This window comes from Pristiophorus japonicus, chromosome 3 (assembly GCF_044704955.1).
Source record: "Pristiophorus japonicus isolate sPriJap1 chromosome 3, sPriJap1.hap1, whole genome shotgun sequence".
In the NCBI taxonomy this organism is placed as follows: Eukaryota; Metazoa; Chordata; class Chondrichthyes; family Pristiophoridae; genus Pristiophorus; species Pristiophorus japonicus.
The window spans coordinates 262,921,183-262,945,700 of NC_091979.1; the positions used below are offsets into that span (position 1 = coordinate 262,921,183).

At 46.4% G+C, this 24,518-nt stretch overlaps 2 protein-coding genes across 4 annotated transcripts in view; one reads left to right on the top strand and one right to left on the bottom strand.

The window, feature by feature from the left end:
* The window catches only part of nhlrc2 (NHL repeat containing 2), a 116,984-nt gene extending 110,033 nt beyond the window's left edge, over nt 1-6,951 (bottom strand). The window contains exon 1 of one of the 3 annotated variants that reach the window (XM_070876607.1): nt 6,756-6,951. In XM_070876607.1, coding sequence (XP_070732708.1) covers nt 6,756-6,903 — 148 coding nt within the window. In that variant the 5' untranslated portion in view covers nt 6,904-6,951. Of the gene's footprint in view, nt 1-6,296; nt 6,334-6,755 lie in introns of those variants that run through there. The other 2 variants (XM_070876609.1, XM_070876608.1) reach the window with 2 other exon arrangements.
* Nucleotides 6,952-7,197: 246 nt separating this feature from the next.
* The window catches only part of dclre1a (DNA cross-link repair 1A (PSO2 homolog, S. cerevisiae)), a 77,163-nt gene continuing 59,842 nt past the window's right edge, over nt 7,198-24,518 (top strand). Inside the window, exon 1 of the mRNA XM_070876605.1 lies at nt 7,198-7,722. Coding sequence (XP_070732706.1) covers nt 7,224-7,722 — 499 coding nt within the window. The 5' untranslated portion in view covers nt 7,198-7,223. The remainder of the gene's footprint in view (nt 7,723-24,518) is intronic.

Below are 24,518 nucleotides of genomic sequence, written 5' to 3' on the forward strand. Positions count from 1 at the left end.
AGCTCTTATTAGATTCTACTCTCTGCAAAGAATCAGCTTGGCTGTTGCGAAATTGTGTTGGGGAAATTGATGGGATTGAAGGCCGATAAATCCCCAGGGCTTGATGGACTGCATCCCAGAGTACTTAAGGAGGTGGCCTTGGAAATAGCGGATGCATTGACAGTCATTTTACAACATTCCACTGACTCTGGATCAGTTCCTATCGAGTGGAGGGTAGTCAATGTAACCCCACTTTTTAAAAAAAAAGGAGGGAGAGAAAACAGGGAATTATAGACCGATCAGCCTGACATCGGTAGTGGGTAAAATGATGGAATCAATTATTAAGGATGTCATAGCAGCGCATTTGGAAAGAGGTGACATGATAGGTCCAAGTCAGCATGGATTTGTGAAAGGGAAATCATGCTTGACAAATCTTCTGGAATTTTTTGAGGATGTTTCCAGTAGAGTGGACAAGGGAGAACCAGTTGATGTGGTATATTTGGACTTTCAGAAGGCTTTCGACAAGGTCCCACACAAGAGATTAATGTGCAAAGTTAAAGCACATGGGATTGGGGTTAGTGTGCTGACATGGATTGAGAATTGGTTGTCAGACAGGAAGTAAAGAGTAGGAGTAAATGGGGATTATTCAGAATGGCAGGCAGTGACTAGTGGTGTACCGTAAGGTTCTGTGCTGGGGCCCCAGCTGTTTACACTGTACATTAATGATTTAGACGAGGGGATTAAATGTAGTATCTCCAAATTTGCGGATGACACTAAGTTGGGTGGCAGTGTGAGCTTCGAGGAGGATGCTATGAGACTGCAGAGCGACTTGGATAGGTTAGGTGAGTGGGCAAATGCATGGCAGATGAAGTATAATGTGGATAAATGTGAGGTTATCCACTTTGGGGGTAAAAAGAGAGAGACAGACTGACTATTATCTGAATGGTGACAGATTAGGAAAAGGGGAGGTGCAACGAGACATGGTACATCAGTCATTGAAGGTTGGCATGCAGATACAGCAGGCGGTTAAGAAAGCAAATGGCATGTGGCCTTCATAGTGAGGGGATTTGAGTACAGGGGCAGGGAGGTGTTGCTACAGTTGTACAGGGCCTTGGTGAGGCCACACCTGGAGTATTGTGTACAGTTTTGGTCTCCTAACCTGAGGAAAGACATTCTTGCTATTGAGGGAGTGCAGCGAAGGTTCATCAGACTGATTCCCGGGATGGCGGGACTGACCTATCAAGAAAGACTAGATCAACTGGGCTTGTATTCACTGGAGTTCAGAAGATTGAGAGGGGACCTCATAGAAACGTTTAAAATTCTGACGGGTTTAGACAGGTTAGATGCAGGAAGAATGTTCCCAATGTTGGGGAAGTCCAGAACCAGGGAACACAGTCTAAGGATAAGGGGTAAGCCATTTAGGACCGAGATGAGGAGAAACTTCTTCACCCAGAGAATTGTGAACCTGTGGAATTCTCTACCACAGAAAGTTGTTGAGGTCAATTCACTAAATATATTCAAAAAGGAGTTAGATGTAGTCCTTATTACTAGGGGGATCAAGGGGTATGGCGAGAACGCAGGAATGGGGTACTGAAGTTGCATGTTCAGCCATGAACTCATTGAATGGCGGTGCAGGCTAGAAGGGCCGAATGGCCTACTCCTACACCTATTTTCTATGTTTCTATGAATAAGAAAAGCAGACAGCAATTTTTATACAGAACCTGGATTGGAACTTGGGGAATAAATGAGAAATTCATAAAGTTCAAATTGTTGCTTAGGTCTATCTACAGGATTTGCTCACGCCATATTCATCTCTATTTTGCTTTGGGGTAATGTATTGACGTGGATAGAGAACTGGTTGGCAGACAGGAAGCAGAGAGTCGGAATAAACGGGTCCTTTTCAGAATGGCAGGCAGTGACCAGTGGGGTGCCGCAGGGCTCAGTGCTGGGACCGCAGCTATTTACAATATAAATCAATGATTTAGATGAAGGAATTGAATGTAATATCTCCAAGTTTGCAGATGACACTAAGCTGGGTGGCAGTGTGAGCTTCGAGGAGGATGCTATGAGACTGCAGAGCGACTTGGACAGGTTAGGCGAGTGGGCAAATCCATGGCAGATGCAGTATAATGTGGATAAATGTGAAGTTATCCACTTTGGTGGCAAAAACAGGAAGACAGATCATCTGAATGGTGACAGATTAAGAAAAGGGGAGGTGCAACGAGACCTGGGTCCATGGTACATCAGTCATTGAAGTTTGGCATGCAGGTACAGCAGGCGGTGAAGGCGGCAAATGGCATGTTGGCCTTCATAGCTAGAGGATTTGAGTATAGGAGCAGGGAGGTCTTACTGCAGTTGCACAGAGGCTTGGTGAGGCCACACCTGGAATATTGTGTTCAGTTTTGGTCCCCTAATCTGAGGAAGGACGTTCTTGCTATTGAGGGAGTACAGCGAAGGTTCACCAGATTGATTCCTGGGATGGCAGGACGGACATATGAGGAGAGACTGGATCAACTGGGCTTGTAGCCACTGGAGTTTAGAAGAATGAGGGGATCTCATAGAAACATATAAAATTCTGACAGGATTGGACAGGTTAGAGGCAGGAAGAATGTTCCCGTTGCTGGGGAGTTCCAGAACCAGGGGTCACTGTCTAAGAAGAAGAGATAAGCCATTTAGGACCGAGATGAGGAGAAACTTCTTCACTCAGAGTGGTTAACCTGTGGAATTCTCTACCGCAGAAAGTTGTTGAGGCCAGTTCGTTAGATATATTCAAAAGGGAGTTAGATATGGCCCTTACGGCCAAAGGGATCAAGGGGTATGGAGAGAAAGCAGGAAAGGGGTACTGAGGTTGAATGATTGGCCATGATCTTATTGAATGGCAGTGCAGGCTCAAAGGGCCGAATGGCCTGCTCCTGCACCTAATTTCTATGTTTCTATGATGTCCAGGTCATATCCATCAAACTCTGTTGAATTGTGAATTTCTCATTGTGCCCCTTCTTAATATCCTTCTCATGATCCAAGTATCTTGGATCATGTTGCTCACCATCTTCATTTTGAAATACGATATGTCTCAGCTTCCCTTCCTAGGAGTACAACAACCACTTAAATTTATATAGTGTCTTTAATGTAGAAAAACAACTTGGCCATAGTCACAGAGGACATCACTTGTTACTTTGGTTAGGATCATTTTGGTACTGTGGCGGGAGTGGAAATACTTTCACCTAATGAGTGGAAAAATAAAAGGATAACAACTCTAAGTACTAAGGTGACCCTTTGTAGATAATGTTTAAGTTTTTCATCGTCCTCCGCCTGCTCCACGATGACATGCAAGCCGTGATCCTGACCAACGGATCCATCACAGACCCATTCCACGTTCGGACCGGGGTCAAGCAAAGCTGTGTCATCGCACCAACGCTCTTCTCGATCTTCCTTGCTGCAATGCTCCATCTCACCCTCAGCAAACTCCCTGCTGGAGTGGAGCTAAATTACAGGATAAACAGGAATCTGTTCAACCTCCGCCACATCCAGGCCAGATCCAAGGTTGTCCCATCCTCCATCATTGAATTACAGTACGCAGACGATGCTTGCTTGGAGACCAAACTCCAAGCCATCGTCAGCACCTTCACCGAGGCATACGAGAGCATGGGCCTTACACTAAACATCCGTAAGACAAAGGTCCTCTACCAACCTGCCCCCGCCACACAGCACTGTCCCCCAGTTATCAAAATCCATGATGGGGCATTGGACAATGTGGACCATTTTCCATACCTCGGGAGCCTACTGTCAACAAGGGCAGATGAGGTCCAACACCGCCTCCAGTGTGCCAGCGCAGCCTTCGGTCACCTGAGGAAGAGTGTTTGAAGACCAGGACCACAAACCCAGCACCAAGCTCATGGTCTACAGAGCAGTGGTGATATCCACCCTCCTATGTGGCTCAGAGACATGGACTATGTACAGCAAGCACCTCAAAACACTGGAGCTGTACCACCAATGCTGCCTCCGCAAGATCCTGCAAATCCACTGGTAGGATAGGTGCACCAATGTCAGTGTTCTCGCTCAGGCAAACATCCCCAGCATCGATGCACTGACCACGCTCAATCATCGCCGCTGGACAGGCCACATTGTCCACATGCCTGACATAAGACTCCCAAAACAAGCGCTCTACTTGGAGATCTGACACAGCAAGCAAGCCCCAGGTGGGCAGAGGAAACACTTCAAGGATACTCTCAAAGCCTTCTTGAAAAAATTTTACATCCCCACGGATAGCTGGGAATCCCTGGCCCAAGACTGCCCAAAGTGGAGGAAAAGCATCTGGGAAGGCACTGAATACCTCGAGGCTCTTCGCCGAGAGCAAGCTGAAGTCAAGCGTAGACAGCGGAAGGTGCGCACGGCAACCCAGGCGCCCCCCCCCCCCCCCCACTCCTTCAACCACCGTCTGTCCCACTTGTGAAAGAGACTGTAATTCCCGCAAGTCATCCTCGACTCCGAAGGATTGTCTATGATGAGTGTTTATGTTAGATATTGTTCTTTTTCTTCTTGCTGGAGCCCATACGAATTTAAACTATCTTTTGGAAGATCCAAACTAATTTTGCTTCTCCCTCAAGTTTCAATCTGGCCGCTTCCTTCAATGACTGAATTTAAAAGTCAACTTAAAAATCTAACAGAACCAGTCTTTGTACCTGTATATCTAGAAAAAAAAAGTTACTTAGACTGGCGACATTTTGAACAGATCACTGAAATTTATAAAAGGAACCATCTGTCATATGAAAACTGAACCAACGAGATAACATTGTTTCAGTTTAGCATTATTCTTCCCTCAAGCCTGTAATTGGTGATTTTTGCAACATTGTACCAATATATGGTTTTTAAGTTGCTAATGTACTTTAGCTAGATTTAAAACAACAGTCATCAAGCCAAAACTAGTCAAAAATGCTTAATTTTTGTCACAGGAATCCAACATGAAATCTTTGCTTTCGTTGGTGATCATGCAGAAACAAGAGAAGCCGTTGCGGGTGATGTATTAGCTACACTGGGACATGAAAGAGCAGTGCCACAAAAGTAGTGAAAAAGGATAGAGTGGCTGGGTCTACCAAATGCCACTCAGCATCACGAGAATGAGGAAAGATAGTAATCCATGAATAGTTACCTGGCATTAACTCAGTTATCAATAGTAAAGGGCATTTATCTGTCCAAGTGGCCAATGTTTCTGGATCACGGAAGTGGAGCGGAGTCTATGATCAGATCAGCCATGATCTTATTGAATGGCGGAGCAGGCTCCAGGTGGCCTACTCCTGCTCTTATTTCTTATGTTCTTATTCCAGAAATCACATCTGAGAATAGACGTATCATTTTCAATGTCTGATGAAGTAAACAGAATGCTGGGACGTGTAGACAGAACAGCACACTTTGATTCCAGTCGCCGCACCCAAAAAACATATACATTCTCTAGAGAGAAAAGCAATTCTAATGGTAAAAGGGATAAGCCAGGAAGAAAGATTAGAAATGTCAAGCTCGACCATCTGAAAAGGAGAACCCACATTATAACATCCAAAATATTAAAACATTTAAATAAGGTTAACCCAATGTAATGATAGATTAGTTTGAATACAAGAACTTAATTCTCTTAACAAATATATGTGTATCTATATTGCAAATAACCAACTGGTTAGGTTTAGTTAGAAGTGAGTCAGCCTGCAAGACATCGGTTGCAAGTAGTTGAATTTGAGTGTAACATTGCTTTTAACTATAATAAACCTAATTACTACTCCTTTATCATTCAACGTATTTAGTGTTTTGAATAATTAAACAATCTAAACATAACACCCCAATATTAGTTCAATATATACTCGGAAAGTAAAGCTATAGGACTAATTTAAATTGCTGAGTAAATTTAAAAAAGTAATATATGTTTGCAATAATCTGAAAGATGTGGTAGTAGAGGCAAAAAACATGAGGTATTTTATTTATTATGGACTAAAATGCAGCTGGTTACTACAATAGGATAGGACAAGGAAGACTCCCATACATTTAATATCTTAAAGTTCAGGGTAAAATGAAATCACAGCAAAATCCCCAGACCGCATGAGTTGAATGACCAGTTAATGATTGAGTTGAGGGAGCAATGTTGGCCAGGTTGCATGCATATCTGCAGAAACTCCACTCCCTTGTGTTAAGTGACGTTTCGCCTTTTAAGGCCACTTCTACATAATTCGTCATTCACGTCATATTTTCAACTGTTATTCTGGTTCCTCACTGACAATACCACATAATTGGCCCTCTTAAAACTGATCATAAATACATTTACAAGAATCGCTTACTGTGTTTTATTGGACAGTCCATGATACAGAGTGTACAAGATGTTACGACTGGGAGGGAAGGAACCGCAAGTCCCACTATCTGGTTTTCAGTCTGTGCACATATACAGCACACATTGACTGGATAGAAAACTATAAAATAAATTATCTTGTAGTTTCTGTGATATTTTGATTGCAATTAGTCCGATCCTAGACAAGAACATGATTAACGAACAGAGACCCGTTTACTGCTATTACACTGGGACAACTGTGCAGGAGTCCAACACTTGTCTTGTTTAAAAGAAATGGCGCGTACTCAGTTTATAAATAAACATCTCCCGCCGTCACTTGTTACATTGCAGAGTGGACAATCCCTTTTACTTTGTAATTCAGCCACTAAGAAGGAAAACCCCTCCCCCCACCTAAACAAGCCGAGATTCCGTCCTGTTTATTGTCGGTGGTGGGGTGGAAGAGAGAGCTCACCTTCTTCAAACTCAGGGACTTTTAAATCCGTGTCCCTCCCATCCATTTCTCTGACGTGCTCGAGGACGAGTTGCTCTTTCTCCGCTGGGCTCACGGCAGCCTGCAGAGCGGCCTCCAGCCGAGCCTGAGCCACAAAAGCGGCGGCCATGGTGACAGTGGAGAGAGTGCGAGCGAGCGGCCGAACTCAAACCCCCGCTTCCTCCCGGGCACATCTCACATTCGCCACGGTGTGTGTGCCACAAACAATGCTTGATCATTTCAAGGGGGAGGGGGGAAATCATAAATATTTCACACACATTTTACCTAAATAAAATAGAACTGTTGGATTGGGTTTGGGGGGGGGGGGGGGGGGGGGGTGTTGTGGCTGAATGTAATAAATTGTGGCGAATTTGCCACCTGGAGTTGGAACTTGCCGCCGGCGAGCGCGCGCTCTGAACGGCTCGCCGTTCCATCGGCCAACCGCGCGCAATGAGCAGCGAGGCCGAGATCTGGGAATATCAATGTCTGCGGAAACTAAAGCGTCCTGTAAACACCGCCGAGACCAATAGCCCTTCTCCCGAGGAAGCCGACAGCTGGCCTAAAGTCCAACAGGGAGGAAATAGCGGTGCTGTTGCTGCTAATAACCCGTCCTCATTCAGGAGCCGAGCGAAAGGATCGCGCCGCCGCCGCCACAGGTGTCAGAGTGCACCCAGGGGCCGAGGGGCTCTCTCCGCTCGGGATCCAACCCCTCCTGCGCCACACGCAGGCCAGGCACCAGAGCAAGCCGCGCTGTCCCGGGCTGTCACCTGCTCTACGCCACCTCAGCCAGCGCACAATGTGCACGAAGCAAAACACATTCCCGCCAACGGCAGGCCCGTCCACGGTGGCCACTGCCCCATCTGCCAAATGCCCTTCTCTCTGCTGCTGGTAGAAACGCCTCGGTGGCATGTTGCAGAGTGTTTGGATACACCAGGTTGCACAGATAACGGTAAGTTGCCAAATTGGTGCAGGCTTTACAACTCTTCTAAATTATCTAATTAAACCAAGTGCCCCCCCCCCCCCCCACCTTGTTAAAGAGGCAGGACAACTAGAAACTGCAAACTAACCAAAAATGTTTAAGAAAACCTGACAAATCAAATCGAAATTTAGTTTCTGTGGGGGGGTAATGATGCACTCCAGGAACACCCTGGCACGAACGTAGCTGCGGAAGGGAGACAGGCAGTCGGGCTGAATGCCTGCTGCCTGGACCTGTTAATGGCCACCTTGGCCAGGACCAGTCCCACAATGGGGCCATCCGACCTGCCCGCTCCCCTCTGCACCGGGTGCCCAAAGATCAGCAGTGTGGGACTGAAGTGCAGCCAGAAATTGAGGAGCAGCCCGTTTTAAATAATGGAAGAGAGGCTGCAACCTCACACATTCTATTTAAAAACATGGAATACGGGGCAAATCCCCAATAGATAAAGGGAGGACTCCCGCATAGAGAGCCCTGCATTGGGGACACCCACCTCCACCGGACGGCAAAATGGTGCGCCATAGCATGTCCGGATGGCTGACGAGGATGGCATAATGGAGGGTATGCGAGCAGCCATACAGGAATCTCCTCGCAGAATAGAAAGGCACGGAAGGGAATTCCCAGAGGCGGCTCAAGTTGTGAGGCGCTGGCTCCCGAGAGAGGTTCCAGGGTTTGACGTCGATGAGGAATTCTGTCCGGACGGGGGTCAGTTCGAACAGGATCGCTCCATGTGCTTGAGCCTCCTCGATGTACCTAGTGGAGTCAGAGCCCAGTGCCACTTTTAGCGACTCGATGGCTTTGGCCGCGAGCTGGACGTCGGCCTAGGGCAGGCGCCATCCATGGAGGTGTGGATTCCTGAGTGGGGGCTCCTGAAGGACAGCTGCCACTCCTGATGAGGAAGAGATGCGCCTGGAGGCGACCTTGTTCCAGACCCTGATCAGTTCTTGGTAAAAGACAGGCAGCCCTCGCATGGAGGCCCAGATGCCTCCCAGGTTTACAAACAGCAGTGGCAAGTCATAGTTGAGGCTGTCCTGCTGACGGAAGAAATACTTCGCCAGCACATACCATCTGGAGGATCCGCGACGTACAGGTATTTCTGCAGGGTCTGAAGACACAAAGTCGCAGCCTGGGTGCACACGCACACCAGCGCCTGACCACCCTCCCTAAGCGGGAGACTCAGAATTGCGGCAGAGACCCAATGCTTCCTTTTATCCCAGAAGAAGTAAACAAGCTTCTTCTATATCTTGGTGATAAGCTTCTTCTGTATCTTGGTGACAAATGCAAGGAGGAGGATCAAAGTGACCAACCGGTACCATAGCATAGCTGCCACCACTTGATTTTATAACCAGCGCTCGACCCCTGTAGGACAGCACTTGGGGCAATCCAATCCAGTGCCCTAGGCGAACGGCGACTTTGGTCTCCAGCTCTCTTGCCAGGCTTCCTCGGCAGGGCTAAGATAAACTCCCAGGTAGAGAAGATGATTGGTGCTCCAGGCAAAAGGCCTGAACTCCTCTGACAGGGAGCTCACCCACTACTGACCCACCAGGAGTCCGGAACATTTCTCCCAGTTGATCCTGGCAGTGCCGAGTAGACCTGCTGGCACTCGCGCATCCTCCGCAAGTCAATGGGATCCATGACCACGAGGAGTACGTCATCGGCGTAAGCAGAGAGGACGACCTCCACACCCGGCCCTTGCAGAGCCAGTCCCATCAACCTCTTCCACAAGAGGCACAGGAAAGGCTCCACGCAGATGGCATATAACTGGCCGGACATGGGGCATCTCTGACGCACCCCTCTCCCGAAGCGAAGGAGCGCCTTCAAAGATCCGTTGACCTTAATCAGACACTCCGTGGCAGCGTACAGAAGTCGGATCCAGCCGACGAAATGCATCCCGAACCCAAATGCGCATAGAGTCCCGAAGACATATTTGTGGTCGGTCCACCCTGTCGAACAGCTTCTCCTGGTCTAGGGAAAGGCAGGTGACCAACAGACCAGCCCTCTGGGAATGGCGGACCAGGTCCAGGACCAGATGAATGTTGTCGTAGATGGTTCAGCCGGGGACTGTGTATGACTGGTCGGGGTGGATCATGTGGGCCAGCACGGTGCCAAGGCAAGCAGACATGGCAAATATTTTGTCATCTGTGCTGAGGAGGGAGACCGGGCACCAGTTTTTAAGTAGGCGGCAATTGCCCTTCTTGGGCAGCAGGACGATGACCGCCCTGCACCAAGAGAGGGGCGTCTCCCCCGGTCACCAGATTTTCCCTCAGGACCCGCCATTGTCGTCCCCCAGGATGTCCCAGTGTACGGGTTTTACAGCCTTGTTTTTAGGATGAAATGTGAATTTTGGCATGCATAGTACTAATCAGTATCTTTTGACTAATTAAAATGTAGATATTTATATAATGAGTAGATTTGGAGCTTTTTTTTTTGTACAGTAATTTTCCACAGATGCGAGGAACTATGGTATTTTTGACAACAAGAACAACTTGCATTTATATAACCTGTTTAACATTGTATAACGTCCCAAGGTGCTTCAAAGAGGCATTATAAGACAAAATTTGACAGCAAACCACAGTACCTCCCAAACCCACAATCCCCACCACCTAGAAGGACAGGAGCAGCAGGTGCATGAGAACACCGCCACCTCCAAGTTCCCCATCCAAGTCACACACCATCCTGACGGAAATATATCGCTATTTGTTCATTGTCACCGGGTCAAAATTCTAGAACTGTCTCCCTAACAACACTATGGTAGTACCTTCACTACAGGGACTCACCACCACCTTCTCAAGGGCAATTAGGGATGGGCAATAAATGCAGGTCCATGAATGAATAAAAATAAACAGAATGTACTCTGGGTGGGGGACTTCAATGTTCCTTACCAAAAGTGGCTTGGTATTACCACCACTGAACGAGCTGGCTGAGTCTTGAAGGATATAGATGTCAGACTGGCCTTGCAGCAGGAGGTAAGAGAACCATCATGAGGGAATAAGTTACTTGACCTCAAGGGCAATTAGGAATGGGCCATAAATGCTGGCCTTGCCAGTGACGCCCACATCCAAGGAACGAATTTTTAAAAAAAGAGATATTGGGACAGACGACCAAAAACATTTTCAAAGAGATAGGTTTTGAGGAGAGAGGTGGAGAGATTTAGAGAGCGATTACCAGAGACTAGGGCCTAGACAGCTGAAGGCACGGTCATCAATAGAGGGGTGAAGAAAATTGGGGGTGCATAGTAGGCTAGAATTGGAGGATGTAAGGTTCTTGAGGGTTGTAGAGCTGGAGGAGATCACCGAGATAGGATAGGGCAGGGCCATGGAAGGATTTGAACACTGGGATGAGGAGTTTTAAAATCGAGGCATTGCTGGACCGGGAGCCAATGTATATCAGAGAGCACAGGGGTGATAGATGAATGGGACTTGGTGTAAATCAGGATAGGGCAGAAGAGTTTTGGATGAGCTGAAGTTTAGAGGGTGGAAGACTGACCAGGAGAGCTTTGGAATAGTCAAGTCTGGGGGTAACAAAAGCATGCATGAGTGTTTCGGCAGCAGATCAGCTGAGGTAGGGGCAGATACGTGCAATGTTACGGACGTGAAAGTCGGCAGTCTTGGTGATCGAAAGGATATAGCTCGGGGTCAAATACGACGCAGCAACGCAGAGGTTGTGAACAGTCTGGTTTAGCCTCAGATAGTGGCCAGAGAAGGGGTGGAATCGACGGCTAGGTACCGGAGTTTGTAGCAGGACAAAGACAGTGGCTTTGGTCTTCCCAATATTTAATTGGAGAAAAGTTCTGCTCATCAAGGGCTATCAAGGGAAATCAGGGATAGCATTAAAGCCAAGGAAGTGGCATACAAATTGGCCAGAAATAGCAGCGAACCTGGGGACTGGGAGAAATTTAGAACTCAGCAGAGGAGGACAAAGGGTTTGATTAGGGCAGGGAAAATGGAGTACGAGAAGAAGCTTGCAGGGAACATTAAGACGGATTGCAAAAGTTTCTATACATATGTAAAGAGAAAAAGGTTAGTAAAGACAAACGTAGGTCCCCTGCAGTCAGAATCAGGGGAAGTCATAACGGGGAACAAAGAAATGGCGGACCAATTGAACAAGTACTTTGGTTCGGTATTCACTGAGGAGGACACAAACAACCTTCCGGATATAAAAGGGGTCGGAGGGTCTAGTAAGGAGGAGGAACTGAGGGAAATCCTTATTAGTCGGGAAATTGTGTTGGGGAAATTGATGGGATTGAAGGCCGATAAATCCCCAGGGCCTGATGGACTGCATCCCAGAGTACTTAAGGACGTGGCCTTGGAAATAGTGGATGCATTGACAGTCATTTTCCAACATTCCATTGACTCTGGATCAGTTCCTATGGAGTGGAGGGTAGCCAATGTAACCCCACTTTTTAAAAAAAGGAGGGAGAGAGAAAACAGGGAATTATAGACCGGTCAGCCTGACATCGGTAGTGGGTAAAATGATGGAATCAATTATTAAGGATGTCATAGCAGTGCATTTGGAAAGAGGTAATATGATAGGTCCAAGTCAGCATGGATTTGTGAAAGGGAAATCATGCTTGACAAATCTTCTGGAATTTTTTGAGGATGTTTCCAGTAGAGTGGACAAGGGAGAACCAGTTGATGTGGTATATTTGGACCTTCAGAAGGCTTTCGACAAGGTCCCACACAAGAGATTAATGTGCAAAGTTAAAGCACATGGGATTGGGGATAGTGTGCTGACATGGATTGAGAACTGGTTGTCAGACAGGAAGCAAAGAGTAGGAGTAAATGGGGACTTTTCATAATGGCAGGCAGTGACTAGTGGGGTACCGCAAGGTTCTGTGCTGGGGCCCCAGCTGTTTACACTGTACATTAATGATTTAGACGAGGGGATTAAATGTAGTATCTCCAAATTTGCAGATGACACTAAGTTGGGTGGCAGTGTGAGCTGCGAGGAGGATGCTATGAGGCTGCAGAGCGACTTGGATAGGTTAGGTGAGTGGGCAAATGCATGGCAGATGAAGTATAATGTGGATAAATGTGAGGTTATCCACTTTGGTGGTAAAAACAGAGAGACAGACTATTATCTGAATGGTGACAGATTAGGAAAAGGGGAGGTGCAACGTGACCTGGGTGTCATGGTACATCAGTCATTGAAGGTTGGCATGCAGGTACAGCAGGCGGTTAGGAAAGCAAATGGCATGTTGGCCTTCATAGCGAGGGGATTTAAGTACAGGGGCAGGGAGGTGTTGCTACAATTGTACAGGGCCTTGGTGAGGCCACACCTGGAGTATTGTGTACAGTTTTGGTCTCCTAACCTGAGGAAGGACATTCTTGCTATTGAGGGAGTGCAGCGAAGGTTCACCAGACTGATTCCCGGGATGGCGGGACTGACCTATCAAGAAAGACTGGATCAACTGAGCTTGTATTCACTGGAGTTCAAAAGAATGAGAGGGGACCTCATAGAAACGTTTAAAATTCTGACGGGTTTAGACAGGTTAGATGCAGGAAGAATGTTCCCAATGTTGGGGAAGTCCAGAACCAGGGGCCACAGTCTAAGGATAAGGGGGAAGCCATTTAGGACCGAGATGAGGAGGAATTTCTTCACCCAGAGAGTGGTGAACCTGTGGAATTCTCTACCACAGAAAGTTGTTGAGGCCAATTCACTAAATATATTCAAAAAGGAGTTAGATGAAGTCCTTACTACTAGGGGAATCAAGGGGTATGGTGAGAAAGCAGGAATGGGGTACTGAAGTTGCATGTTCAGCCATGAACTCATTGAATGGCGGTGCAGGTTAGAAGGGCCGAATGGCCTACTCCTGCACCTATTTTCTATGTTTCTATGTTTCTATCTAATACAGGATGTTGGAAAAGCAACATGACAAAATCAATTGCAGTTGAAGGGTCGAGAGAAGTAGTGTGGTAGAGCCCGAGACGCAGAATGCTCACAACGCTTGGTCTGCCCTCCAGGCCACCATAACCAGTGCCTGCAAAGAGACGCTCGGTCACTCAACCAGGAAACACCAGGACTGGTTTGATGAGAATGACCAGGAGATCCAAAAGCTAATAAATCGCAAGCGCATGGCATTTCTGAACTTAAAACAACAACCCAACTCTGGAGCAGCAAAGCAGCTTTACAGACGGCTTACGGCCGAGGTCCAACAAAAAACCCGCGACCTAAAGAATAGATGGTGGGTGGAGATTCAGTAGCTGGTCAACAGCCATGATGTGCGAGGATTCTTCACCGCAGTCAAGTCCATCTATGGCCCAAGCACCCAAGGGTCCACCCCACTGCTGGTCAAGAACGGGGAGACACTCATCTAGGACACTGAGGCAGTCAGGATCCGCTGGAAGGGGCACTTCGAAGATCTCCTTAACTGAGACTCTGCTTTTGAGACGAGTGTCCTCGACTCCATCCCGCAGCATGCTACCCGCCACCATCTCAGCAAAACCCCAGCCCTGCACGAGGTAGAAAAGGCCACCCGTCAGCTCAAGAACAACAAGGCATCGGGAGCGGATGGAATCCCCACTCAGGCACTAAAGAATGGCGGAGAGGCACTATTAGCACGAATGCATGACCTCGTCTCTCTCATCTGGAAGGAGGAGAGCATGCTGGGAGATCTCAGAGATGCCGTAATCGTGACCATCTTTACAAAAGGGGACAAGTCCGACTGGGGCAACTACAGCGGAATCTCCCTGTTACCAGCCACTGGGAAGGTCATCGCTAGAATCCTCCTCAACTGTCTTCTCCCAGTGGCTGAGGAGCTCCTCTCGGAGTCACAGTGCAGATTCCACCAAGGGGTACAACGAACATGATCTTTACGGCGTGACAACTGCAAGAAAAATGCAGGGAACAGCACCAATCCTTGTACATGGCCTCCTTTGACCTTACAAAGCCCTTTGATACTGTTAACAGCCAGGGACTGTGGAGCGACCTCCATTTCGGCTGCCCCCAAAAGTATGTCGCCATCCTCTGCCTGCTCCACGACGTCATGCAATCCGTAATCCTGACCAACGGATCCACCACGGACCCAATCACCATCCGGACCGGAGTCAAGTAGAGCTGCGTCATCGCGTCAACCCTCTTCTCGATCTTCCTCACTGCAGTGCTCCACCTCACACTCAACAAGCTCCTCGCTGGAGTGGAACTAAACTATTGAACCAATGGCAATCTGTTCAACCTTCGTCCTCTCCGGGCCAGATCCAAGACCATCCCATCCTCTGTCGTCGAACTACAGTACGCGGACGCCGCTTGCGTCTGCGCACATTCAGAGGATGAACTCCAAGTCTGTCAACATCTTCACCAAAGCATACGAAAGTATAGGCCTAACACTAAGCATCTGTAAGACAAAGGTCCTCTACCAACCTGACCCCGTCACACAGCACTGTCCGCCCCCCCCCCCCCCCCCCAAGTCATCAAGATCCATGGCACGGCCCTGGACAACGTGGGCCACTTTCCATACCTCGGGTGCCTATTAGCAGTAAGGGCAGACATTGACGACGAGGTTCAACACCGCCTCCAGTGTGCCAGCGTAGCCTTCAGTTGCCTGAGGAAGAGAGTGTTCGAAGATCAGGCCCTCAAATCTGCCACCAAGCTTATGGTCTACAGAGCTCTAGTGATACCCCGCCCTCCTGTATGGCTCAGAGACGTGGACCATATACAGTAGACACCTCAAATCGCTGGAGAAATACCACCAACGATGCCTCCGCAAGATCCTGCAAATCCCCTGGGAGGACAGACGCACCAACATCAGTGTTCTCGATCAGGCCAACATCCCCAGCATCGAAGCATTGACCACACTCGACCAGCTCCGTTGGGCGGGCCACATTGTTCGCATGCTGGACACAAGACTCCCAAAGCAAGCCCTCAAAGCTTCCTTGATAAAATGCGACATCCCCATCGACACCTGGGAGTCCCTGACCAAAGACTGCCTTAAATGGAGGAAGAGCATCTCGTCGCCGAGAGCATGCAGGAAGCAAGCGCAAGCAGCGGAAGGGGCGTGTGGCAAACCAGACTCCCCATCCACTCTTCAACGACTGTCACAAGTGGGACAGACAGAGACTGTAATTCCCGTATTGGACTGTTCAGTCACCTAAGAACTCACTTTTAGAGTGCAAATAAGTCTTCCTCGATTTCGAGGGACTGGCTATGATGATGGTAGAGCTGGGTGTCGCCAGCATACATGTGAAATTTGACGTGTTTTTGGATGATGTTGCCAGGGGCAACATGTAGATCAGAAATAGGAGTGGGCCAAGGATAGGTCCTTGAGGGACTCCAAAGGTAACCGTGCTGGAACAGGAAGAGGAGCCATTGCAGGTGATTCTCTGACTACAAATGGGATATATATAATGGAACCAGTCGAGGGCAGTCTCACTCAGCTGGACAATGGAGGAGTGGTATTAGAGGAGGATGGTGTAGACAACCACATCAAAGGCTGCAAATAGGTCGAGTAAGGTATATCATATAAATAGTAAAACGGTAATCAAAGGAAAGTGGGGACGATTAGGGACCACAAATGAGATATTTTGTGGAGACAGAGGGCATAGGTGAGGTACTAAATAAGTACTTTGCCTCTGTCTTCACGAATGAAGACAATGCTGCTATTGCCACAGTAAAGGAGGAGGTAGTAGAGAAATTGGATAGGATAAAAACAGATAAAGAGAAGCTACTTAAAAGGTTGTCAGCACTCAAATTAGAAAAGCCACCCGGTCTGGATAGGTTGCATCCTCGATTGTTGAGGATGAACATTGTGGAGGCTCTGGCCACAATCTTCCAATCCTCCTTCGATATGGGAGTGGAGCCAGAGGACTGGAGAATTTTAAATGTTATAAACCTGCTCAAAAAAGGAGGGATAAAACCGGCAACTACAGGTCAGTCAGCCTAATGTCAGTGGTGGGAAACTTTTAGAGACATTAATCTGGGACAAAATTAATTGTCACTTGGAAAAATATGGGTTAATAAATGAAAGCCAGCACAAGTGGCTCACCTCCTGGCTCACCAAAGCCTCTCATAGAAACATAGAAAATAGGTGCAGGAGTAGGCCATTCGACCCTTTGAGCCTGCACCGCCATTCAATGACTTCATGGCTGAACATGCAACTTCAGTACCCCATTCCTGCTTTCTCGACATACCCCTTGATTCCCCCTAATAGTAAGGACTACATCTAACTCCTTTTTGAATATATTTAGTGAATTGGCCTCAACAATCTTCTGTGGTAGAGAATTCCACAGATTCACCACTCCCTGGGTGAAGAAGTTTCTCCTCATCTCGGTCCTAAATGGCTTCCCCCTTATCCTTAGACTGTGACCCCTGGTTCTGGACTTCCCCAACATTGGGAACATTCTTCCTGCATCTAACCTGTCTAAACCCGTCAGAATTTTAAACGTTTTTATGAGATCCCCTCTCATTCTTCTGAACTCCAGTGAATACAAGCCCAGTTGATCCAGTCTTTCTTGATATGTCAGTCCCGCCATCCCGGGAATTAGTCTGGTGAACCTTCGCTGCACTCGCTCAACAGCAAGAATGTCCTTCCTCAAGTTAGGAGACCAAAACTGTACACAATACTCCAGGTGTGGCCTCACCAAGGCCCTATACAACTGTAGTAACACCTCCGTGCTCCTGTACTCAAATCCCCTCGCTATGAAGACCAACATGCCATTTGCTTTCTTAACCGCCTGCTGTACCTGCATGCCACCCTTCAATGACTGATGTACAATGACACCCAGGTCACGTTGCACCTCCCCTTTTCCTAATCTGTCACCATTCAGATAATAGTCTGTCTCTCTGTTTTTACCACCAAAGTGGATAACCTCACATTTATCCACATTATACTTCATCTGCCATGCATTTGCCCACACACCTAACCTATTCAAGTCACTCTGCAGCCTCATAGCATCCTCCTCGCAGCTCACACTGCCACCTAACTTAGTGTCATCCGCAAATTTGGAGATACTACATTTAATCCCCTCGTCTAAATCATTAATGTACAATGTAAACAGCTGGGGCCCCAGCACAGAATCTTGCGGTACCCCACTAGTCACTGCCTGCCATTCTGAAAAGTACCCATTTACTCCTACTCTTTGCTTCCTGTCTGCCAACCAGTTTTCAATCCATGTCAGCACACTACCCTCAATCCCATGTGCTTTAACTTTGCACATTAATCTCTTGTGTGGGACCTTGTTGAAAGCCTTCTGAAAGTCCAAATGCACCACATCAACTGGTTCTCCCTTGTCCATTCTACTGGAAACATCCTCAAAAAAATTCCAGAAGATTTGTCAAGCATGATTTCCCTTTCACAAATCTATGTTGACTTGGACCTATCATGTCACCTCTTTCCAAATGCACTGCTATGACATCCTTAATTATTGATTCCAACAAGTCAGGAGTATCACGGTAAACTCTCCATTTTCTTGAATGGATGCAGTTGCACGAACACACAAGAAACTCAATACTATTCAGGAGAAAAGAAGCCGCTTGATTGGCACCTCATCCACTAGTCTAAAAGTCCACCACCAGCATACTGTGGCTTTAACTCCCAAACGTTAAATCCCTACTACCCAGAAATACAAGGGCAGCACGTGCATGAGAACACCACCATCTCCAAGTTCCTCTCCAAGTCACGCACTATCCTGATTTGAACACATATCGCCGTTCCTTCATCGTAGTTGGATGAAAATCCTGGAGCTCCCTATGTAACAGCATTATGAAAGCACCTTCACCGCACGGACTGCAACAGTTCAAGAAGACAGCCCACCACCATCTTATCAGGCAACTAGTAATGAACAATAAATGCCAGTCTTGGCAGCCATGTCCACCACCTGAGAATGAATAATTTTTAAAAGTGTTTCCTTATGGTCTTTGAGTGAAATACCAATTCACGATGAAATAGGAACAATTTTAGCCTCAATTGACACTGCTTAAATTTATTTCCTGTAGGGCCCTTACTTCTGATCGAATGAAGAACATAAAAAAAATAAGAGCAGGAGTAGGCCATTCGGCCCCTCGAGCTTGCTCCACCACTCAATAAGATCATGCTGATCTTCTACCTCAGCTCCACTTTCCTGCACTGTCCCGATATCCCTTGGTTCCCTTCATATCCAAAAATCTATCTATCTCTGTCTTGAATATACTCACACTGAGTCTCCACAGCCCTCTGGTCGAGAATTCCAAAGATTCACCACCCTCTGAGTGAAGAAATTTCTCCTCATCTCAGCCCTAAATGGCCAGCCCCTTATTCTGAGACTGTGACCCCTGGTTCTAGACTCCCCAGCCAGGGGAAACATCCTCCCTGCATCTTCCCTGTCAAACCCTGTAAGAATTTTGTATGTTTCAATGAGATCACCTCTCATTCTTCTAAACTCAAGAGAATATGGGCCTAGTCTACTCAATCTCTCCTCATCAGACAATTTCTCCCCCCGCCCGCCATCCCAGGAATCAGTCTGATGAACCTTCGTTGCAATCTGGCAAGTATATCCTTCCTTGGACATGGAGACCAAAACTGCACACAATACTCCAGGTGCAGTATCACCAGGGCCCTATATAATTGCAGTAGGATGTCTTTACTCTTGTACTCAAATCCTCTTGTAATAAAGGCTAACATACCATTTGCTTTCTTAATTGCTTGCTGTACCCTTATGTTAACTTTCAGTGATTCGTGTACAGTGACACCCAGGTCCCTCTGAACACCAACATTTCCCAATCTCTCACCATTTAAAAAAACTGCATTTCTATTTTTCCTACCAAAGTGGATAACTTCACATTATATTCCATTTGCCATGTATCTGCCCATTCACTTAGCCTGTCAATATCCCCTTGAAGGCAGTAGTCTCATCAAACTACCCTAGTTTTGAACCAAAAACCAGAGAACGGTGTTAACCCACTCAGTCCTTGTTGATTTTTTTGGTGCTGATTCCTCTAAAGCTTCAGACAGTTGTGTACTGTTTTAGTTTTTAAAAAAAGCACTCAAATTTTTGATTCTTCAAAGAAATGCTTACTATTCGTCTTTATATAGCTGTGAACGTAAACGTTTTTGGTGTGGATGATCTTTTAATATTGAGACCTTAGAGTCCTTCTTTAATAGAGCTGTGTGTTAACTGAGCAGTGCTGTAGTATGTGAGGGCATCAACAAGGCATTGTATTCTCCAATCTGAAAGTATTGTAATTAACTTACCAAAATGACCCCAATTTAAAAAAAAAACTAATGATGAGCCTTCTGGCCAGTTCTTGATTTCAGCCATGCTGATGTGTTCGATACTGCATGGAGGCTGTGTGTTTTCCAGGGGCAGGGAGGGAAAACTGAATGGGGTGTCTCAACCCAACCACTGTTGTGCATCTCCTGGGTACCAGCTGTAATTGACATTTGCTGATGTCTGGGAACACGACCACCTCCACGTTCCCCTCCAAGTCTGACACCATCTTAACTTGGAAGTATATTGCCGTTCCTTCATCATCGCTGGGTCAAAATCCTGGAACTCCACCCTAACAGCACTGTGAGAGTACCTTCGCCACACAGACTGTAGCGGTTCAAGAAGGCGACTCACCACCACCTCCATAAGGGCAATTAGGGATGGGCAATAAATGCTGGCCTTGCCAGAAACGCGCACATCTCATGAACGAATATATTCAAAACATAGTCGCCCTACCTCTCGAATATATGCAGTGGGTGATTCCGGGTAATTGCAAGTGGAAAAAAGGAGTGTACATACCCTCAAAACTAAAATCAGCCTGTGACAGATTTCAGAGGAATAAAATCCCTTTCCTTCTGTAGGTGCTGAGATGGTATTTGCAGGTAACCAGGCAACAGATCACTGAGCCACTGCTATCAATTCTGCATGTTCCTTTTGTTAAGAGTATTGTGCAAAATGTCTCTGATATTTGACTTGTCATGAATTTCCAGTAACCAAAGGACTCGTTTTCACTCCAGTTTGCTGTGGAGATAGTAAGTAAACATGAACAGGCAAATCATATTAATATTTTGGCATAATGTAATTAGGATTGATATTTTCCTCAATCCTCAATATAAACAATCAAGAGATAGAAGTTTGGAATTTGGTTTGATATTTGCTAGTGGACAGGAAAGAAAATTATAGTGGCAGTGTGTTATTAGAATGCAGAGTCAAATCCAACATAATAAATGGGTCAAACAGTTGTTAGAAGAGCAAGCTAAAGCAAATTTAAACAGTAACCTGGCAATCCTCAGTGAACCTGTTTAGTCTGTAGCACTAAACTGCCCAGCGTTCCAACACTAATATGCCCATCAAATAGCTGTTCGAGGCAGCTCTGAATTGCAGCAGAAGTGATTGATGCAAAGAGAAGCATCTTTTTTTGTGCACTTTTCTCCACTCAATAAGCATAAAACCCATCACAAACTCAGATGTAAAAAAAATTCTGCAGCCAGCAAAGTTGTTTAATGTAACATTACACTGTATTGATGTTCTTGGTCTGTTTCTGCGTTAATACTACGTAATAGTTCAGGAGTGGAAAAGCAGGAGGAAAGCTGATGGGCGTGACTGATTTGATGCTACTCAGTACTAAAAATTGAGATGTGAGATCACCCTGTACGTTTTTCTAATTTTAATATATTCCACCCAACCTTATTATGAGTCTCATTTATAGCACTAAGTCAACTTGACTTTGGCTTTTGACTTTTTCATGCTACATTTTGTATGTTAAGTTTGCAATCTCACATAAGAGGTACAATACTTATCTTCCAGAAAATGTGTTGCCATGAGAATAGAGTGTATTGGAATTAAAATTTGACAGCTGTTACTTTATATGGTAGAATTTTCAACCCACAAAAAAATTAGCTGATACTCCCCATCCCACTTAATGCATTCTTTTCAAAGGTTCAGATCACAGCTGATGTTTTTTAAAGCACAGTGCCAGAGTTTGGGAGAGCCTTAGTATTACTTATGTTCTGTATCATTCCATACCTGTTTAACTGATAAATGGAAGATGGCATTAAGAAAAAAAAAGAAGAGCAAATTCTCCCACTGTCAGGATTGTGCTTTTGAGATATTTTGAAGCAGTATATAAAGGAATGTGTCTAGAATATATCAGCATTTACTATATTGCAAAATAATAAATTCCCATATAATACAACACAATCTTGAAAAATAGTAAGTCGTATATTCTAGTACAGGTACTTTCATTTATGTCCAGACAGTCCCTTACAGTCGAGTACTTAATAAAGGTATGCAAAGCACTAATATTAGTACTTATGCTAAATATATCGGGCAGATTTCACCTACCCTCTATGAAATCAATGTTTGAGGTCTAGAATGATACCGGAGAGCTTTTAGTTACTATGGTAACTTTTGTAAGGTCCATTTGAATGGCAGGAATAAATGGTAATGTTCATTTATTGCAGAGATGCAGTTTTTTAATGGATTGTTAATATCTTGGCACCGGAGGGGGTGGGGCTGGCAATGTTGTTTGTCGGAGAATTTCCATCAGTTCCTCACGCGTGATGGGCGTCCCTGTCTGTTTTCTGGTTTTCTGGGGGCCCTTTCCTGCCGCCCCGCCCCCTGCTGCCCAATATCTTTTTGCCACGTGTCTCAGTTGGTTGCAATTACGGCACCTGGGTCTATCCATCCCTTTTTCAGCCTCCCTTTGCGGACAATCTCTGCTAAAATGCCTGTCCTGATGACATGTAACACGTCAAGGGGGCTGCGCGGAGGTCCCCCCCCATCTTCCTTTCCTCCCATCACTAATGCTGCCACCGCTATCTTGGCTACCTTTTCCTTTTCCTCGGCCTTTAATTCCTCCACGTTTTGTACCCATTCTAAGATTTCATCATCATCTTCTCCTATCTTGAACCCCAGCTTAATTATTTTTTGATGCGCCTCCCCCAGTCCATCCTTAAACATTTCTAAAAATGCCGCGTCCTCTTTATCGGGGTTGTTAGCACCGGAGTGGTCCTTGTACTCGAGCCATTTCCGCTCTCCATATTCCCCTACAGTTTCGTTCGATTTTTGGATTACTTTTAATATCCTGCGCCAATTAGTTCTCCATATAGGTCCCCAATATTCATCCATCCCGTGCTTGAGGTCTAGTATCTGCTGTGCCTTAGTTCACATCGGGTTTCCTATCGTCATCCAGTTGCTGTTTTGCACGGCTTGGATAGCCCTTTGCCAGTTTACCGGTTTTGGCCTTTACCAGACTGTGTACGTCTCCTAGGGTTAGATTATGTGCATCGAACATTTCCTCAATCCTTTTGCCAGAATTCTGTATTTTTGCTAGTTGGTTTGGGGGTGGGTAAATCTTTTAGCAGTGTCTGTCTCTCATGCGGGGTGAGGGGAACTTCTTGTATGGTGACGTGACCGGGTTGCTGCCTGTGTGCAGGGACGGTGGTAGAGCTGCCTGTACATACCTGTCATATGCCGGGGGCCCTTCCTGGATCCCGTTATTATCTTGGGGCTCCCCTGCCTGTACCTCTTTAAGGGATTAAGGGATGGGTATATTTGGGGTACTGGGGGGGTTATTTTTGGGTCGGGTGTTGCCGATGCGCACTGTAGGGTTTGTCCGTTCTCCTTTACAGCCTTTTCTAAATCCGTTATTTTAGTTTTTAATTCCTGAATCAATTCAGTATGGGTATCTATTTCTTTTACCTGTTCCCGGTAACAGGTAAGGATAATTACTTGGGCCATTTCAACCTTGTGTCCCACCATTTTATTGTCTATTGGGGATATCCGTGGGCTGCCACCCTTTCCGTTTCATTTCTTCCATTAATGTTGCGTACTTTTTGTTCATCAAATTTAGTAGAGATCCTTTTGGTCCCCAGTTACATTGGGCCCAAGTTTCCGGCTCTGGTGAAAACGGCACACCTCCGAGACTTCCGTGACCTGCCTGGGCTCGAAGATGCGCCGGAATCATCTTCAGCAATTCTCCGGTCCTCCTGGAGCGGGTGTGGCGTGCCGCAGCGTAGTCTCCCTGGGGCGGAGCAATCCTATCGCAGTCTGCAGTTTGGCGGGGCTAAGCCCCTGCGTGCCTTTGACAGCCAGCTTCCTAGCGCGTGCGCGTTGCAACTTGCGATGCGCAATGGGACCTTGACCTTGGCAATCGGCCGTTTAAAGGGAGAACGTGGCAGACACGCATTTAAAGCTAGCTGGGATTTTTGGTTGCAGGTAGGAAAAGGATTGAACATTATTTTGTTGATTCTTGTGCAAAGTTGCCGCATAGGTGCAAGCAAGGACATTTAGAGGGAAAACGTGGCACTCTGTTACAGCGAGCTGTGTGATTTTTGGGTGCAGGAAGGGAAGTAGTGAAACGTCTTAAGTGATTCTTGGAGTGCAAAGGGGTGCTGCACACATGCATGCAAGGAAAGGACTGTGTTTTAAAAAATCACTGAGTGGAAATCCAGTATCTGTACAGCAATGCAAGAACGTGCAGCGAGAACGAAGAACTTCTTGCATGACGAAGTCGAGACATTGAGGGTAGATGGCAGGAGCTGGACACCAGCAACGGAGGCTGCACAAAGGTGGCACCCAAAGAAATCAAGAAACGCTGGGACCTAGTTGCAGACGAATACTGCGCAGTGGTGAATACCAGGAGATCTGGAGCCCAGTGTAAAAAGAAATGGCAGGACCTTGGTCAAGTCGTTCGTGTAAGTAATATCTTCATTTTCTCAATGGAATTGCAATTGTAAATGTAACCAGCTGTATATGTCTCACCCGGCAGAAAGGCACCCTCTCTAAAAAGTTATATTTTCATCATTGCAGAAGAAATTGGCTCACAACAAAAGGGAAAGAACACGAACAGGAGGAGACCCGCCAAATCTG